The 19,822-nt window shown below is 43.5% G+C and overlaps 1 protein-coding gene across 1 annotated transcript in view; it reads left to right on the top strand.

Moving 5' to 3' along the window:
• Nucleotides 1-9,609: 9,609 nt before the first annotated feature.
• PLCB1 (phospholipase C beta 1) overlaps nt 9,610-19,822 on the top strand; it is a 680,586-nt gene continuing 670,373 nt past the window's right edge. The window contains 1 exon segment of the mRNA XM_047744852.1: nt 9,610-9,747. Coding sequence (XP_047600808.1) covers nt 9,649-9,747 — 99 coding nt within the window. The 5' untranslated portion in view covers nt 9,610-9,648.

The following is a 19,822-nucleotide window of genomic DNA, read 5'->3' as shown; positions in this document are numbered from 1 at the left end:
AACCCTGAGACCAAGACCTGAGCTGAGGATCAAGAGTCTGATGCTTAACCAACTGAGCCACTCAGATGACCCTTTCTTTGCTCAGTTACTTTGAAAGAGTTTCAAGAAATCTGGAGCTTACTTCTCCTGTACAACAGGAGTTTGCAAACTGCTATCTATGGGCCAATCCAGGCTTCCACTTGCTTTTGTAAATAGTCTTTTGGGGGCACCTGGGTGACCCATTTGGTTCAGCATCTGGTTCTTGGTTCAGGTCATGATTTCTGGGTTGTGAGATCCAGCCCTGCCTCAGGCTCTATGCTTATCAGAGAGTTTGCTTGAGATTCTTTCTCTTCGCTTGTCTTGGCCCCTGCCACCTACCGCTCACCCACCCCCCGCCCCCCGCTGCTGGGCGTGTGCTCTCTTTCAAATAAATAAATCAATAAATCTTTTTAAAAAAAGTTGTATTGGGATACAGGCACACTCTTTCATTTGCATACTGTCTACGGCTGTTTTCAGTCTGCAATGGTGGAGTTGAGTAGTTGTGATAAAGGATCATATGAACAGCAAAATCTAAAATACTTACTCTCCAATCTTTACAGGGATGCCCATTCCTGACCTACAACTAAAGATGATATTCTTCCTAATAAATTATTTTGAATAGGTAACAGGGGAGATAATTATCTTCACTGGGTAAGATTAGAATCACATTGTTTCAGCCTTTGGAAGAATCAGTGGCAACATAGCTCGAATAACAGACTATAATTTGTTCCAGCGGGGGAGGTACTCTCCCTTGTGTTTATTTGCAACTTAATTTTTTTTTTAACCACTCCCCAAAACAAAAGCGAGAACTTGTTTTTAAAGCATTTTCATTTTTTTTTTTCTTTGCAGTCAAGAATAGGGGGTGTTTCTGCATCTTCATATTGAAAATTTTTTTTGTTGCAATTTTATGTAAACCGTTTTCCAAGTTATTTTTCTTTTTTAATTTGTAACATAATCACTGCCATCTGTTGCTTGGCTTAGCTGTTCTCTGCTCTTTGTACATATCTGTATATGGGAGTCTGATATTTAATATGTACCAATGGAGGTAATATACAGTAGGGAAATGCATATATATTTATAAAATATCTTAATCTACCTAACATACATATGTACAAATTGATTCAATTTTTTTTTTTATCTGCCATGAGGTGTGAACCTGGCACTTTTTTGTGAATACAAAATCCCAGCTCAACATTATTCTTTATCTATATGATTCAGTTTGGCATTATAAAGTCTGGTCAACAATGCTGGGGGATTATTTATTTATTTCAGCCTTTAAAACTGGAAGGGAACTAGAGTGTATTTCTTTCCTTTGAGTCATGCTGTTTAGTTCTATGAAGAATGAAATTGTCAAGCCCTTGTTCTGTCAGTTCCCTAGAATATTATAATGTCAACATTAATGTAAAAGATAGTTTTCAAGTGAGAAAAAGCAAAACTTCACAGTCTCTGCAAATCATCATAGCTTGACTTACATAGTGACAACTATCTCTAATTATGTAGCTGCTACTGTAGCATTGGGGCTTACTTTTAATAAAATGCATCACTATGCTACTCATTACTTACCCTCACAAATATTTTGAGTACAATTCTTTTCTATGAAAACCAGTGTTTCTGTGCTGATCTTGAATTGGTGGAATGACTGAGAACCAGCAATTTCTTCAGGAACAAAAACCCTGGGGAAATACATGGAAAAAAACAAAGACATTTTTCCTAACCTGCTAGTGCAGAGCATTGGAAGGTATTTGAAGACTGATGTAGAGCAAAACAATAACACTAGAAGCTACCAGAGCATTTGGTGTTTGCTTCTCTATCAGTTAGGGTCAGTTGTGGCTGCCTGGGCGGAAAACCCCCAAATTATAAGGACTTAAACAAGGTAGAGACTTCTTTTTTTTCTTCTCATTTAAAATCTAGATGATCAGGGTAATGTGAAGGTTTGGAGATCTAAGGAATTCTTTCTGCTCTACCAGTCTATCTCCTGGCTTCCATTCTGAAGGTCAGCTTCTGGCTGGCTCTTTGGCCATCAAGTGGTCATTACAAGGCCAAGAAGGAGGAAGGAGGAAGGAGGGAAGGTGAACAGAGCACATTTCTATTCCAAATTAAATTGAAGTCTGTTGGAAGAGGTCATCAAGAGGACATGACCATGGATTGACCCACGAGCCGGACCCAGGCAATCAGAATCTCCTCAATCCCTCTCCCGTTTCAGAATGTATGTTCTGCCAACCATTCCCACAGTAGGAGCCATTTTCAAAGATGCAGCCTGGAGAGTTAAGGTGTTGTTGAGGAAACCTGGACCACACATGTGACTGGACTAAGGCAAGGCCTCTATATAAACTTTTAAGGTTCTGATGGATCTCCTTCTCCTACTGCCACCAGGACATGACTTGAATAAGTTCCTTTGCTTTTTAAACCTGCTACCATCTGATCGATCTGGAGGGTCTACCTCTTTCTTTTGTTTCTCCTAGTCCCCTTCCCCCCACCTCCCCCCCTACGCCGTCCTCCTTGCCGGAGCTGTGTAATGGGTCCAGTTGCAAATCTCCCCTTATGGAACTCTGGAGGTTTCTAATCAACAGAGTCCTATTGCTAATGGGCTCTGGGAGAATGGATACTGGATGAACAACTTGAGCCTCTCTGAAGAGCCTTTTAGAAAAGAAAATTTCCCTCACTGCCTTCGTATGTTTTTAAATAATAATATGAATAGTTATAACCAAAGAGTTTGCTCTAGATTGCTAAGGTGGGGCAATGACAGTGAAATGAGAGAATGCCAGACAAAAAAAAAGCCCGATTGGAAATAAAGCCACGTCGTTGTTTGTTAAAAGACCCGACCCAGAAAACGACAAGGGCTGATACAGAGGACTCCATATTTTGGATTAGTAAATGATGACTGAAATCTTTGTATAATAATAAGAGGTACAACATTTAACTCTACTTTAATCAAGAAAAGGATTATTACCTGAAACCAGTCAGTAGGCCAAAGGATTTTTTTTCCCCCAAAGTGTGAATCCATTCATTGTGTTCAAAAGCTCAAAAGTAAAAAGAAATTTCCTTTAAATTCTGTCGAGATATCACTAGAGACTCAAAGCTTGGTGGTTATATTTGAAGTGAGAGGATTATGGGTGTGCTGACGTTTATTTTTATAGAACAGTGCAGATACATGTCTGGAAGATAAACTGGCTCTTGAAAATTGTATCTTGACACTTCGGAGGGTCTGACGATGGCAGGAGGGATGAAGGGTGAGGTGAAGAGGTCTTTCTTCAATGCTTCCAATCTGTCCTGAGGCTTTGCTTCTGTGGTCCTCACTCCCGCCTGCATTTTCTGCGAAAACCAGATTCTGCAGGGAGTGTCTCTCTTTAAACATTTTTGGAACTGCAATTCCAAATTCATTTTTTTTTTAAATGGTGTTTAAGGCGATCAGCCAGATTTCAACGAAAGCTTTTGCTTTACATGAAGGATAAAATGGAGCTTAAATGAACATCAGGTCATTTTTCTTGTTTTTCCAAAAGAAAAAAAAATCCCACCATTTTTGTAACATAACTAAATCAATCTGAAAGCTTTTTTCTTTTGTGTGATAGAATGTAGACAAAATGCATTGTGCTATTAAGAAAGGGTTCAAATAAGAGCCTCTAGGGAAGAAAAAAGTATAGGGTTTTGTTTTTTTTTTCCCCATGTGCTGGTGATAATTTTAAGTTTCTTTTGATCCTCTGCCTATCTCAGTGTTTTACTTGATAACAGATCTCACTGAGTCAGAACTTGGCAATTTCATCATGATGCATGTTCTTATTTACCATCTAAGATGTATAAACCTTATCTCTTATACTGATGTGAACTATAAATACGATACTAATGATACTAATGATATTTACTTCTCAGCTTACGTACTCTGAAAGTGTATTTCTGGTTCACATAACTGTACTGAGCAGGTGAGCAACTCATCAGGGTGACCTTCACCCTGCCACCAACCAGGGACCCGGGCTAACAGAGGCTCTGCCTTCTTCAACACATGGCTCCCAAGGTCACCATGGGGGTCATCTTCATTACAGTCAGGCAGGGAAAGGGTATGGAGCAGTACACATGGAGGGCTTCATGTGCCAAAGACTACTTAATGTAACCCAGATGTAGTTCTTTTAAAGCTGGTTCTGGGATTTTTCTTCATATCTCTCTGTTATTCCAGAAAGGGTAGAGTTAGAGGAATCTGATGCTTACATGCAATTAGAACTCATTTATTCATAATGGAAAAGAGCTTTTGAATTCCAGCAGGTTAGAGATAAAAATGGGTATAATTAAAGTTTAGAGAACCAATGCAAGCAAAAAGAAGTTGACTAGATCTCAGACTCCAGAATTAGGCTGTTGTCTTTGAATACTGTTCATAAAAAGTTATTTTAAGGCACATAAAGGCAATAGAGTACACTTTTGGAATAGTTATAAATGCATTACCTACCACCGATTAGCACTATGTGACAGAAGATCACACACATGATTTCATAGCATAGTGTGGTGAGTCCATGTAATGGCTTAAAGCCAAACTGTCTGGGTTTGAATCCTGGTTCTTCCAATACCAGCTGAAAAATCGTGGACTAACATTTAACCCTTGTCTGATTCAGTTTTCTCCACTATACAATAGAGATAAGAATAATAATCCAGGTGATGGGTTCATGTGAGGATTAATGAACTAAAAGTGTGATGGCTCTTACAACAGTGTATGGAACAGAGTAAGTTTTGATCACCACCATTCTTTGCCCATTACCATATTAGGCTATTGTATGGAAATAAATAATGGAAATATTCCAATGGGTAAGAGACTTTCCCAAGGACACACAGCTAGCAGTTGGTAGAACTGGCTGCTAGAAAGTATGCCTGTTCAAATTAAAACACCTGTTCTGCCCATGATGGCAGGCCAGAAGTGAATTATAAGAGACTCGGGTGACACACCATAGTTTTCTAGGGAAATTGGGAATATTTATACCATATTGTGGTTGAAAGCAGGGAGAAATTGCTCAGATCTGAGTTGTAGGTTCTAGAAGTGACTAGCATGGCGGTGAAGGGGCAAGTTCTAAAGTTGGCGTTCTTTGGTCTCAGTCTCACTTCTAATTTGTGCGACCTTGACCAGGTTAATTCATCCCTCCAAGACTCAACTTCGCAGTTAGTAAAGTCGGGGATAATAATATTGTCCACTAGATCATCTGGGAATAACAATATGGCTTAAGCAATAAAGACACATTACCTCACTTATCAGGAAATCTAGAAATGATAAAAGAATTAACAAGCTCAGGAAGGGCCATATTTGCATATTTCTGCTTGGCCACTCTCTTTACACAACAATGTACTGCAAGAGAGAGAGAGTTTCGGGGGAGAGAAATGCTTCCCTACAGCCCTATCTTTTTAATTCATTGGCCAGATTTGGGTCTCTTAACCATCTCCTAAACCAATCAAAGACAAAGGAGAATGGGATTCTATAACTGGTTTAGACGAATAGACCGATAATAGTTTATTCCCTGGGAAGAGGATGGAGCCACCTTCCTCAAGCATCTGAATCAAATACAGGTTTGCTTACAAGAAAAAGAGGGTGGGAGGGTGCTATTGAATAGTAAGTGTTATGTTACTGAGTGTCTAGGGATTGCTTAGCTTGGTTCTCTAGCCTATAGTAAGTACCCAATAAAGGTTACCCAGTAAAGGTTAGCTTTGCCAACTCCCGGACACTGACATTCTGGAGGGCCATTCTGTGCTCTCACAAAAAAAACAAACAAAAAAAACCCAATACAGAACTTTCTATTGTTTTAAAGACAGAACGGAACACTGAACTTGATGGATCATAGGCCTGGCTCACACAATTTTGGATGTCCCTATAGGTCCCTCTGTATGACAAAAATCCCCGCACCCCAGATCTCAGCACCTGGGCACCTATGGGAACCCCTGATGTAGCCCTGGGAGAAAGCCCCTCAGCCGCAGAGAAGGGACGAGGGTCCTCATGCTGTTGGGGTTGGGGTGGGGTTCGGGCTTCTCCCACTTGTTCCCCACTGAGGATACACGTGGTGGGGGTTGTGGGGAGGCATCTTTGCCACAGCCCCTCTGAGCAGGTGAGGCACTCTCTTGCCTTCAAGGGTGTCCTCAGGGGAGAGAGTGTCCCCACCATCCAGAAGGACAGGTGCCTTGTATACCTTGTATGCTTACCCAGAGATGTGGGAAATGAGGGGGTTGAACCAACCTGTCTCAAGCCTCATTGTACATGTTGAAGAGATTTATCTCGTAGACTTCCTGGATCAAACTGCATCCTCTTGTGGACATGGGAATTTCTGGGAGCCCATGTTTGTCTTGAAAGACCAACACTCTTCAGAATTCTACAGCGTGATTCTCCTTCTTACACACACATTCACAACGACAGCTGGGAAGGAACAAGAATACTATATGAATGACTCAACCAGCTATTGCTACCATAATCATATCTAACAAATGACCCACTAGCTCAGTAACATTCAACAATGAGAATCTATTGTCATGTTCACAAGTCTGCAGGTTGGCTGGGTTCTGGCAAAGTTGCATGGGTTCTGTTGGATCATCCTCCAAGCTGGAGATGAGGCCTTGGTCCGCCCCATATGGCCCCTTGAGATGTGTTTATCTCATGGCAATGACAAGAAACCCAAGGGGGAAAGCCCATCCTCAAAAGCATATTTCAAGCCTTTGCTCATATCACATCTCCTAAATCCCATTAGCCAAAGCAAGTGCTACAGTCTAACATTAATGGGGTGGATAAGTCATAGGCATCTAGTTGAAAACTGCAAGGTCACATGGCAAAGTGTGTGGATACAGAAAGGGGCATGTAGAATAAGGAAGGCACCACAGAAGCTAGGTCTATCTTTTCGTTTGGCTACAGCCCATCTTTAATCCTCCAAATTCCTCTTCTAGAAGACACATTTCTTGTCTGTCTTGCCTTCCTAAGACACTCTAGTGGGTAAAGCCTATTTAAACAAGAATCCTTCCCATAGATAATGGAAAGATTACAAGAGGAAAGAAACAACAAATAAAGAGAAAAGACAGAATAAGAAAGACGAAAGAACCACTCTGGTGGGATCCACTGTAAGGACAATTGAGAAGGCCAGGAACCCTGGAGGAAGTCTTGCTGCATCCTCTAAAGTAAGGAAAAGCAACTTGGGATCATGTCTGGTGCCTTTTGTAAGGTAACTGGCAAGCCAGGGCTGCCGGTTAGAAGGTCTATGGAGAGTTTTACTTAGGTTTTAGTTTAGAGACATGTGATCCAGATGAAACAAGTCAGTCTTTACAGGGATTCTCTCTAGCAAGTGGCTTCCAAGGACAAGGTGAGCTTCCTGCCCCTGCCCCTACCTCCCTGCAGAAGAGCAGGAGTCAGGGGTCAGGTTCAGCAGGTTATCCCTGGTGATTCTTATAGTGCCTAATATATAGCTGGTGCTCAATACATATTTTTTGAATTCTCTGAACTATTTAATAAGGAAATTTCCCCATTGGAGTTTTGGTAATGTTTTTACTTAGTTTATAAACACTGGCCCTGGAAAGCCCTAGGGGCAGAGGATAAAGAGAACAAATGCTTAAGAGAAAGACAGATTCCTCTCATTCTTTCTTAGTTCATATACTGTTTCTTCTTTTTTTAAAAAAATCAGTTTTATTGAGATAAATTTTCTTTTTTTTTTTTAAAAGATTTTATTTATTTATTTGACAGACAGAGATTACAAGTAGGCAGAGAGACAGAGAGAGGAGGAAGCAGGCTCCCTGCTGAGCAGAGAACCCGATGTGGGGCTTGATCCCAGGACCCTGAGATCGTGATCTGAGCCGAAGGCAGAGGCTTTAACCCACTGAGCCACCCAGGCGCCCCGAGATAAATTTTATTTCTGATAAAATATAATCATTTTAGTTCTATGAATTTTGACAAATATGTACCTGCATGATATAGAATATTTCCAACACCCCCAAAAGTTCCCTGGTGCTCCTTCTCTGTCAATCCCTGCCCATTCCTGGCCACAAGCAACTAATGACCTGTTTTCTGCCAATATAGGCTAATTTCCTTATTCCAGGATTCCTCAAATGGAATCATGAAGTATAATATCCAGCTTCATCTAGTAGGTTTAAAGCTTGCACTTCCTTGTGGTACACACCCATTCCTTATTATTGCTAAATAGTATTCCATTGTTTGGGCATTCCATTGTTTGTTTTCCCCTTAAACCTGTCGATTGGCATATGTAGTTTCCAATTTGGGCTATGATGAGGAAATCCACGAACACTGTTACATAAGTCTGTGTGAACATATGTTTTCATCTCTCTTGGGAAAGTCCTGGGTTTTATGATAAGTACGTGTTTAACTTTTTATAAGAAACTGCTCCAAAATGGCTTTACCATTTTATACTCTCTCCAGCAACGGATGAGAATTCCAGTTGCTTTATATCCTCTCAAACATTGGTATTACCAATCTTAAATATTGCCTATTCTGGTGGAGTCTCTCTCTCTTTCTTTTTTAAGAAACATGAAATGTTCGTTGGATGTGGATATTCTTAAACTCATGTTACTAAATGAGCAAGTTTCCATCCGTAAGACACCTCTCTTCTTTGTCTCTGTCTCCTCTCTGTCTGTCTGTCTCTGTCTCTCAAACACACACACACAAATACCACGTGGAGAGGAGAGGGGGCCTTCTGTCTCCATGGGAAACAAAACCATTGTTTCTCCTAGGATGGGCTTTCTTTCTCAAAAGCACGACTTAACCACATGCCCCTGCTTCAAGACCAGCGCGCTGCAAACTCTCAGGCGCCACAAGGTTTCCCCAAAGAGCTCTCACGCCACCTCTCAACTGCTCTCTTCTCTACCAATAAATAATAATTGTCTTTGCAAAGAGCTGGGTTGTGGCCGGAGCTGGAGAGCTCCAGCCAGGGGTTGCTTCTCTGATTCCTCCCGACCTCTCCCTTTCCCCAGCCAGTTTGGAGCCGAAGACATTCCAGGTTCAGGAGCAAGTTGCCTGGAAAGTCCCAGGGAACGCGCGGCTCGTGGGCACCCCGAGCACCCCTGCAACCGGGGCATGGGGCATGCTCAGAGGGCGCGAGGGCGGCGCAGGCGTTGGCTGCAGTGGGGCCCAGGAGCCGGGAGGTGCCGCTGCGTCCCCGCTTCCCGGCGCCTGACCCAGCGCGCAAAGTTGGGCTGGAAGCCGCCGGGGGAAGGAGGGACCGAGCCAGCTAGGGTGGCGGGGAAGCGGGGCGGGAGGAGGAGGGAGGAGGGGAAGGAGCGGGTGGGGGGGGGGGCGCCGAGCGTGTGTCACTCGCGTTCTCCCTCTGTGTATAGAGGATGTGCTGAATGGTACGCTTCGAGGCGGCGGCGGAGGAGGAGCAGTACCCGGCGGTAGCTGGCAGCCTCGGCAGCCCGGCTCGGCTTCCCTTCGCTCTCCGAGGCTCTGCAGCCACCGCGGGCGCCCGACCCCGCGTCCCGCCCGGGGCATGGCCCGGCGCTTGGCCCCCGCGCGCCCCGCCTGCTGAGCCGCTCCGGAGGAGGTGCGGAGGCCGGGAGGCCGGGGGAGGCCGGCGGGGGAGCAGAGTCGAGCGCCTCGCGAGCCGAGAAAGGAGCCCGCGCCCCGAGCCCCGTCGCTGCCACGCTCGCCCGGGCCGCCCGGAGCCCCGATGAGCCCAGATGGCCGGGGCTCAGCCCGGAGTGCACGCTTTGCAACTCAAGCCCGTGTGCGTGTCCGACAGCCTCAAGAAGGGCATCAAATTCGTCAAGTGGGATGATGTAAGTCGGGGGCGGCGGACTGGGGGCGCCGGCGGGGGCGGGGGCACGGGGCCGGCCGCGGGGCGGTTTGCGTGGGGGTGGGGCGAGGGGCGCGTTATGCAATGGGCGCTCGGGATCCGGCCCGGGCGGCCTCGGGGCGCGCGGGGTGGCCGCTGCCGAGGAGGCTGGCAGAGAGCAGCGGCTTCGCGCGCGCTCCTGGACTCCACGGGCTCAGGAGTTGCCTCCTGGCCGGGTCTGGTTGGCGCCCCCAGAGGGTCTTCTGTCTTTGGGGCCAGTGGAGCAGGAGGGACAGGCTTGGTCAGGCGACGGTCCTGAGAGTTTGGAAAGTGTGAAGTTGGGACCAGCTGGAGAGCGCTGGGGTGTGACCAAGGCGCGCTCTTCTCCGCCCGCAGACGCACCCCCCGCATTACCTCTTTTGCCCCTTCTCAAGAAGGTACGGCCTCGAAGTCCGAAACTGTTCAGTGACTACAGACCCTCTTGGCGCTCTTATGGGAGCCCACGCGGCGGAGAACCAGCGGTCCAGCCGACAGGTGGTCGCTGGTGCCAAACTTCAGCGCCTGGCTCGGGAGTGAGGGGGCCTTGAGAAGGGCCGGTGAGGACACAGCTGAGGAGGACTAGAGGGCAGAAAGGGGAGCACTGAGGGGTCTAGGAGTGCTAAGTGGGCCTGTGGGCAAATGGGGAGGGCTAGTGATTTTTTTTGGGAATTGAGCTGGCTGGAATCTTCAGCTTGGAACAGACCTGGCAAAGCTTTCCCCCACCATTTATGTACGTCTTTTGCCAAGTGGGGCAAAGCTTAGCCCAGACCCGGATCTCCAGGGTTTCACATGAGCCCCGGACCCAGAACTTCAAGTGACACCCCCCCATCGCCTTCAAACACTTATATTAATAATCTTACTGAAAACATGGGTATCTTCGGATGGAGGACATTATCGTATCAATTTATATGTCCTGGGTGTCATTCAAAAGATTTGATAAGAACAACTCACGGGGGTCAACCTGAGCTGTCAGGATCTAGAGAAATTTAGGTCCAAATGACGAAGACATCTCTTAAACAGGAGGAATTATAGGAGAATAAGGTGTTCTTCTTGCTGAAAAGATTTTCCACCTAGTAAATTATAGCCTGTTATCCTCCAGGGTATTTTTCTTTAATCTTCTTAAGCCATTTTCCAGTGTCTGAAAACAATTTAAATATTCCAGGTAGTGAATCCAATTACTTAGCTGAGTGAGTCTGTGTCTATATTTTGTCCAGTTGGAAGAGCAAACGGAACTTGGAGTATGAGCCACAGCTTCCTTGAAAGCTAATGCCAATTATTAAATGCTGTAGGCTAGGATGCAAACATACATCCTTTTACTGAGGACACTTCTCTTCTTCCTTCCCACTGCAACAACCGGATGTTTTTGTAAATGAAATAGAATCTAAACAATAAGTTCAGACACAGATTAAATGCTTTGCTTGTGTGAAGGAAAAACAACAGTGAAAAAGAAAATGCAGTTCAGCAACAAAACCGTCCTGCCCATCTAGAAGTCTCTACCAGGGAGCCGATGCGATGAGCAAGAGGGTAAGGGCAAGAAGGGTGCGCGAGAGAGTTTATAGGATATAAAAGGGTATTTCACCATAAGTTTTGGATTTATTCACAGAGATGATTTTTTTTTTTAAGATTTTATTTATTTATTTGACAGACAGAGAGATCACAAGTAGGCAGAGAGGCAGGCAGAGAAAGGGGGGAACCAGGCTCCCTGCTAAGCAGAGAACCCGATGCGGGGCTTGATCCCAGGACCCTGAGATCATGACCTGAGCCGAAGGCAGAGGCTTAACCTCCTGAGCCACCCAGGCGCCCCCACAGAGATGATTTTAAACAATGGTCCAGAATGTCTTATTGGGAAGAAGATAGGCAGCGTCCACTTTGAAAATGAGGCTTTTCTGTGGAATGCATTTTGATACATCTCAGTAGATGGTTTTTATTATATGCATTCATGGCATGGGTATTTTTTTCCCCTACCTGCTAATGCCAGGCCCTATCCTAGCTCATGGGGTGGTGACAAATGTAGACAGAGTCTCTGCGTTACAGACCTTACATGATAGGAGGAGGAGACAGAAAATGACCGAGAACACGGATCATATAGAGATGAGGAGTAATGCAGTGAGAGTAAGGGAGAGGCCAGCGGTGAGACACCGCTTGAAGAAGGTGAGAGCCATTCCCTCTGAGCATTGCAACAGTGAGTTTCCTGGGAAACCCTACAGGAAGGACGTAGGCACTAAGGAACAGGAACCTCAGATCTTCTACAGAGGAGAACCTAGACTGCACCCAGGAGTCAAGTTGTCTGGAGTATGATGAACTATCCTACAAGTTCCTTGGCTCTCTGTCTCCATGATGATCTGTGAATCAAGAGGAGACCAGAGTTTCTGAGGTCCCCCCGTATTCTCCTCAGGTGGATACAGGTGGCTTAAGTTCACAACTGAATGTGGATTCTGGTTCATATTTGCCCTTCCAAAATCAAGCCAGTTTATGTGACCTGGCTCATTGTATTGAATCTTAGTGATAGTGTGTGATGAAGACAAAAGAGAACTAGATCTTCAGTCCAAAGGCTTGAGTTTACCAGTTAGTTCTCTTGCCAGTCAGCTGTGTGACTTTAGGTTAATCACCTAAATTTTCTGAATCCTTGCTGCCACTTGTGCAAGACTGTGAAAATGCATCTTCTTCTTCTTCTTTTTTTTTTTTTTTAACCTATTTTACATATAGTGGTTGGGAGTAGCCAGTAGGATAAAGTAGCACATTTCACACTTGGGCATGCCTCAGAAAGAAACATCAGAGGGGGCTTGGTAACACTCAGATGACTGGGTCCCACCCTCAGTTTCTGATTCAGAAAGGTCTGAGGTGGGGCCCGAGACTCTGCATTTCTGCAAACCCTCTTGGCCCATAGGATCTTGAGAGCCACTGAGGCTGGCCGTCTGGGGGAACCACACGTTGAAACCACAGAGATAAGGTCTGTGAAGTAACTTAAAGCATATGATAGCAAGCTCCTGTGATCTTGTCAGCTTGTGTCAATTTTTGATAGTTTGTGATTTTAATTTTATCTCTATGTTTGCTTGTTGAGAAATTCATCCAGTCGTCATCTTTCCATCTAGGAGGTAGAAGGACCTCAATGACAAAATCATGAACAATTTTTTAGATTTTATGGCATATTTTATGAAGTGTCTCTGATGCCTAGGCTGGCTTAACTCCCATTCAGACGTGTCTTTTGAATTTCCTCTATGCAATGACAAATTTTCAGCCTTGTTGCCTGCTTCTAGTGGGACTGTTAAGAAGGGAAAGAAGCTAGAAGATTTTTGAGAGGCCGTCTAGTGTGTCTTTGAGCAGTGGAGACTGCTGTACTTTTTCCTTTGGGCTCTGACTTTGGGAAATACCCGCTGCCCTACTCCCCCATCCCTCCCCCCCCACCCCGCATCCCCCACCTGCTTGTCTAGAGGAAAAATAAATGCTGGAAATAATTTTAAAATCTCTTGAATATCTGCTCTCCCTTAAACACTGTAGAACCCTGCTTTCTGCTTTCCTTAAGAAGAAAGATGGGCAAACTCATAAAACTGATTGTCAATAGCCCATTAGAAAGCATAATAATACATGTGCAAATGATGAGTATGGGGCTATTTGGAATTGTGGAGAGATTACCTCTTGTTCCTTGAGTGGTTAAAACACCATAATCACCCATCCTGTTTTTCTGACCACCATGTGGAATGGAAGATGTCCCCTAGCAAGTGCACTGCCCTTTATAATGTGTTGGCTATCTGCCAGCATCATGGCTGTGGGTGCTCAGAGAGCAGTAGTCAAAAACTTTGACATAGGTACTAACCAGTCACGACAGACAGTAGGTGGGCGATGGAGTGGGAGCAGGATCCTGGAGAACACCCTCTTGAACCAGGATCAGGCACTGGTGTTTCTTTGGCCTGATCACGAGGAGAGCTGAGGGTCCCCAGGGTCTGTGGGGCACATAGAATTATTTCAGTGTTTGCACAAGTAGTAAGAACGTGTGCAGTCAGAACATCAAGGGCAAACCTTGTCCTCCAGAACTTGATCAGCATATCCAGGACTGACCTATCTTGGTTACCTGTTTTACCAAGGATATCAAAGGATGCAGCTTTATCCTTGCTTTTATTTTGCATTTGTATATTCTGAGCCCCTGTCAGGGAGGTGGGTGTAACGGGCTGTGGATGTTGTGGGAGAATTTTGGTGAGATGGACAGTGGAGGGGGGTTCCCTTCTGCGTTGAAGTTACAGAGCTGGAGAGATTGTGAGTCTGGCCCCCCTCTCTCCTGGTGTTTGGCGTTGCTCTGTGTTGGAAAGTCTGTTGGAAAGGAAAAGAGGAAGACTAGAAACCATACAGTAGGCCCTCCCAGCCCCTGATTTGCCCCTGGGTAAGCTCCCAGGACCCTGTCTCCTTGTTCCACAACCTCTAGGGCATGGAAGGCTTCTCATTTGTTTGTTCTTTCTTTCTCTCTATTCTCACCATCCACATTTCAGTCTCACTGTAAGTTACTTAATGCACCTCAGCCGCAGAGTCCTCATCTGTGATGTGAGGATTGTAATATTGCCTGCTGCACGCTACAGCTGTTAAGGTTAAATGAGGGGAGGCACATGGCCATGTTTTGTGTAGTGCCTGGCACACACATTAAGGAAACCTTTAATAAAACCCAGTTTTAAAAGTCATCATCCCTCCAGTAGGTAGAGGGCCATGAATTTTGTCATAGTGGCTGTGTATGTTAGATGACTCTTTTATTCTATCAGTGGGAAGATCCAGACCTTCCTTTTGTTCCCTTTATTTTTATTTATTTACTTTTTTAAAGATTTTATTTCTTTATTTGACACACAGAGAGAGCACAAGTAGGCAGAGCAGCAGGCAGAGGGAGAGGGGAAGCAGGCTCTCTGCTGAGCAGGAGGACCCAATGTGGGGCTTGATTCCAGGACCCTGAGATCATGACCTGAGCTGAAGGCAGAGGCCAAACCGACTGAGCCACCCAGGCGCCCCCTTCTGTTCCCTTTAATGTGTGCTTTGATTTTCATATTTTATAATTTGAAAAAGAAAAAAAATCAGATTTTTATCTTTTTTAAAAAAATTCAGGTGTTTCAGAGAAAGTGAATCTATATAAAAAGCATTTTTATATAGACACATTTTCTTTAAAGCAAGCTGTTTATTTTCATTTTTTTAAAAGCAAATCAGTTTAAAAAAATCCAAAAGTTTTATTTATACTTAAATTCTTAATATATACATATGTTATATGGAAGGAAGAAACAATTACACAAAACTCTTGTAATTTAATAAGAATATATATATATTTAAGATCTATATAAAAATAATCTCTGTACTTTCTGTCTTACAAGCACAGTCTAACTCAAAAGCTGTAATTGTGACTGGCTAAGTTGTTTGAGGAGAAAGCTGAGGAAGCTCAAAGTTTTGTATTTTCACTAATGCCCCATGGATTTGAAGCAAGTAGCACCCTCCTCCCTGTCCACCACCGCTCCCCCCACAAACAAAATCTCTGCAGTTAAAACAGGTAATGGGCAATGTGTGGTGTACTACCCAGCATCATACACAAAAGCTTAGTTAGAATACTTGCATTATGTAAAATCCACAGTTACAGTTTCCAAAAGGATGGCAGCAGAATGATGGATGACCCAGACAAGATTCATGAGGGAGCAGAGGGGAAGAGTTCATGAGATGGGCATTCAACGGTGCTCGCTTTGGAAAGGTTATGGGAAACAGGGAAGAAACAGCTCTGGCTGGTAGGTGGTGGATCCGGATGGGGGCCCCCATGGAGTGAGAGGCAGATTTTAGACTGGAAAACTGGCAGGTGCCCTCTAAAAGCCCACTCAAATAGGCCCAGATATGTCCATTTTTGATGTCCAAAGAGCTTTTGTGGATTTCTCATTGATAGTAATTACTTCAAGTGTGAAAGTATTAACTTTTCCAAAAGCTAGTCAAATAAAGCTATTTTAAGCTTTTTATCAGAGCGTAACATGCATGCCGTAAAAGCAAAAGATCTTATGTCCCCCTCGATTCGTTTTCACAAACCGAACACCTCTGGTAAGCAGCCCCAGATCAAGAACAGCACTGCCGGCCCCAGGTGCTCCCTTCATGTCCCTACACCTCTTTCCAGGGCTGACAGTCATCCTGGCTTAAAACCGTAGATTGGCTTTGCCTGTTTTTTGATCTAAAAAAAACAACCCTATTTTCAAAATTTCCAGTGAAAACAAAACAAACCCTCTTCAGCCAAAAGCATATTTTTATAACTGCTGAATAAACCCTCTTGAACAATAACAACAAAAGTGACTTACCTTCTGTTTAGATGGCACTGGATTAGGTCCTTATCTGTCCTAAGGTGAAGCCTGGGAAGAGAAGCAGGTGTAAATGCCCCAAAGGAGGAAACAGTTAAAGAAAACTAGTCATTTAGCAAGGAAATATATTGCCTGCAGGCTATCATTGGCACAGGAAAGCAGACTAGCAGAGTGCTGTTTGTGGGATCACTTTCTCTCTTCTAGATTTTCTCTCTTATCTTGCCTGACTTTGATATTCCTACCTGTGGTGCATGAGGATAATTTGCTCTGGCTATTAGCATATCTTGAATACTTCCCTTGAAAGTTCAGCCTATCAACAAATAGCTTCAAATTATATTTACCTGAGATGATGTTTAAATGGAACAGGAACATTTTCCTTTTTTACGTCGAACTTGGTAACCCGTGGTTAAATGTTGCTTTATCAGGATTGGTTCATGTTATCATGAACAAGGAGTTCCAGCTGAAAATGGAATGGGATTGATTGTGAATTGTTGACTAATGCTATGGGTCTCACCTAAATAACACATCCTTGGTGACTGAAAATGTTGGCTCTCCTGTTACCCAAGCTGATGTTAGGTTCATGCAGCTTTTCAAATCATGTCGTAAATTCCATCTGCTCAGGCAGATTTCATAATTCTTCCCTTTCCCCATCTATGCCATGTCTGATGCTCCTGTGTATGAGTCGGGAAAGGGACTGGAGACATATCCCTGAGCTCAGTTACACATGAGATTTTAAGGAAGCCATCAATTTCTGTAACAGGCTAACTGAAATATCATGTAAAAAGGGCTAGATTCTTTAAGAGTTCTTGTTCCCCTCTGATCGCTTTAAGTTCTATTATTTGATTTTATTATCTTTTTCACAGGTTAATTTCAATTTTTGGAAATTTTACCTTTAATTGGCATCCTGAAAAAATGCTTGGGTCTGTGTCTTAATTGCTGCTGGCTAAATCTGTACATTTATCAAGAACCTTAATTGTCATAAATGAGAAAAGAGACTATTATGTAAAAGAAGAAAGAATATTCAGTATTTAAACAGAACAAAAGCATCCCACATCTGTTTTTCATTTCAGGGGCTCTTTTAGTTCATGATATTTGCTTTATGTTTTGTTTCTTTTTATTGCATTAAAGTTTTAAGAGCAGGTTCAGGGAAAATGGATTCTTAGCAAAGAAAACCATTTTCCCTGAACCCGTCATGGTGAGGGGTAGCAGTCTATAACATTGGTACCTAAAAGATTAAGAGATTATTTTGGTGTTAAAAAATCAGATTTTCTTGGGAGCTTGTTTATAAGTTAGGTAAGAGAAAGTTAATTTGATTCATTTTATAGAAGAGGCCATATGAACTCAAAAAGAGATGGAAGACCACAGAACAAAGTAGCCAGTAGGCTAATAGATGTAAAAAAAAAAAAAAAAAAAAAGGAAGGACACGAAGCATGAAGCTTTTCTCAGGTGTTCTGTCTCAGGTATGGTTGAGTCTCTCACGTAGCACCAATTTTCACATCCTCTTTGTGGGACTTTTCAAAATGCAGAGTCCAGGGGCGCCTGGGTGGCTCAGTGGGTTAAGCCTCTGCCTTCAGCTCAGGTCATGATCTCAGGGTTCTGGGATCCTGTCCCACATCAGGCTCTCTGCTCAGCAGGGAGCATGCTTACCCCTTTATCTCTGCCTGCTGCTCTGCCTACTTGTGATCTCTCTCTGTGTGTCAAATAAATAAATAAAATCTTAAAAAAACAAAACAAAACAAAATGCAAAGTCTGGAAATCTAAAGCTACATTCGCCAGCCTCTCTAGAGGCCTCTAATATTCTGGCTGTAAATTAAGTTCCAGTAGAATGAGATGTACTCACAGGAGATGTGGAGGGCGGAGGTGTGAGAGAGGCCACCTTGCTGCCTTCTTGGTCTGGTTTCCATAGATACGTGAGAGTTGCAGGAAGACGCATTACCTTCTCTAACTGTTCGTCAGTGGGACCCTGGGTGTAAAGAGGCAACGGCAAGAGGGTGCTGACTCTCCTCAGATGACTCTTCCATTGTCTTCAGCTAAGCTGGTGTGGTCTTGACTCGAGGAGTTCCTTCTGGATTCCTTACCTCTTCCGAATGTTCTGGAGGCAATGGCTGTCCTCAAGGGTCAGTGCTGTGGTGTTCTGGGGTCCTTCGGGGATGCGCAGCCTGACTCCTGAGTCACCAATCCTTGTGATTTTGTCAAATGTTTAATAACCTGTAATTAAATCCTTTTATATTCAAAATTTCCAGAGAGATTTCTGTTTTCTTCACTAAACCTTGCCTGATAGGCCTTTTATGGTTCTAGGACTTCATGATTTTCAGTCCTTAAGTGCGATCACCATGTCCGTCCCATGTAGTTTTCTCCTTCAATATCACATTTGAGTAACATGGAGTTTTGCCAAAATGCTGCCTTTGGAGTTCAATACCTCAAGAGTGAGTCCTAATAACAGGCACTTTTAGTTATAAAGCACTGTTATTTATTTTCATTCTCTCCCTTTAGTCCTCAGGACCACCTTGAGTGGTAGGAGAAGGGCAAGCGTTATTCCCATTTTACATAGAAGCAAACTGAGGCTAATGAGTTGTGACTTGCCCAAGGACATACAACTGGTTAGCTAAATTTAAAATTAAGTCTGGTTACGTTCTGGGCTCTTTCCAGGCTACCATGCTATCTCCAAACAGAATCCTTTCAGTAGTAAAAGACTTTCAATAGAATCCAGATCAATACTGGTTGAAAAAGATAACTTGGGGCGCCTGGGTGGCTCAGTGGGTTAAAGCCTCTGCCTTCGGCTCAGGTCATGATCCCAGGGTCCTGGGATCGAGCCCCACATCGGGCTCTCTGTTCCACGGGAAGCCTGCTTCCTCCTCTCTTTCTCTGCCTGCCTCTCTGCCTAGTTGTGATCTCTGTCTGTCAAATAAATAAATAAAAATCTTAAAAAAAAAAAAAAAAAGAAAAAGATAACTTGACTTCTCCAAAGAATCTACCACATTTTAGGATTCATACAAATAGGGTTTAGATCCCTACAAACTTACACCTTTTGGCTAGTATTATTTTTATATTTACAAAAACTATATTTTATATTTTTGTTTTTTATATTTATGTTTATTTATTTATATTTATAATATTTATTAAATATTTTTATATTTATATTTTTATGGTGTATATGCAAAATCCACTTTTGTCTACATCGCGTTACATAGGAACATAGGAAAGCTTCACTGTGACTTTGAGGCACAGAGGCCAGTATGTACTGCACTCTGAAAATATTCTGTATCTCTCGTTCAGTATAGACACATGGTATATGTCGATATTCAGGAATGGTGTTAAAACAAAGGTCATTTTTTTTTTCAGTGACTACTAAGTGATACTTCTGTGTCTAGCAAGACTCATTATATATGTGCTTCTCCATGTTTTTCTCTTCTCAACATCGTTGCAAAATTTTGTCTTTGTTGCTTTCCCATTAAGAGAGAGGGGTCCTGTGGCTTCTTATGGAAATTGTTGATCTTGGAAACTTTGGTCGGCATGAATGAAATGTAGACGATGACCCCAAGCAGGACACAGAGTGGCTTGAATTCGAGGTAGTGTCAGTCGAGAGGCCAGATCTAGATTACCGGTGCAGGAAGGTGGATACAAGGAGATGGACAGACCTGGTCTGTGTTTTAATTGGGCCAGGGCACCTGGAGGACTACAGCTTTATGTTATTTACCTTCTTTCTTTCCCTAGGACAGAGCATAGACTTGACACTGGGTAGGTGTT

Source organism: Lutra lutra, chromosome 9, assembly GCF_902655055.1.
Source record: "Lutra lutra chromosome 9, mLutLut1.2, whole genome shotgun sequence".
NCBI classification, from domain to species: domain Eukaryota; kingdom Metazoa; phylum Chordata; class Mammalia; order Carnivora; family Mustelidae; genus Lutra; species Lutra lutra.
This window is presented reverse-complemented; position numbering and strand designations above follow the sequence as displayed.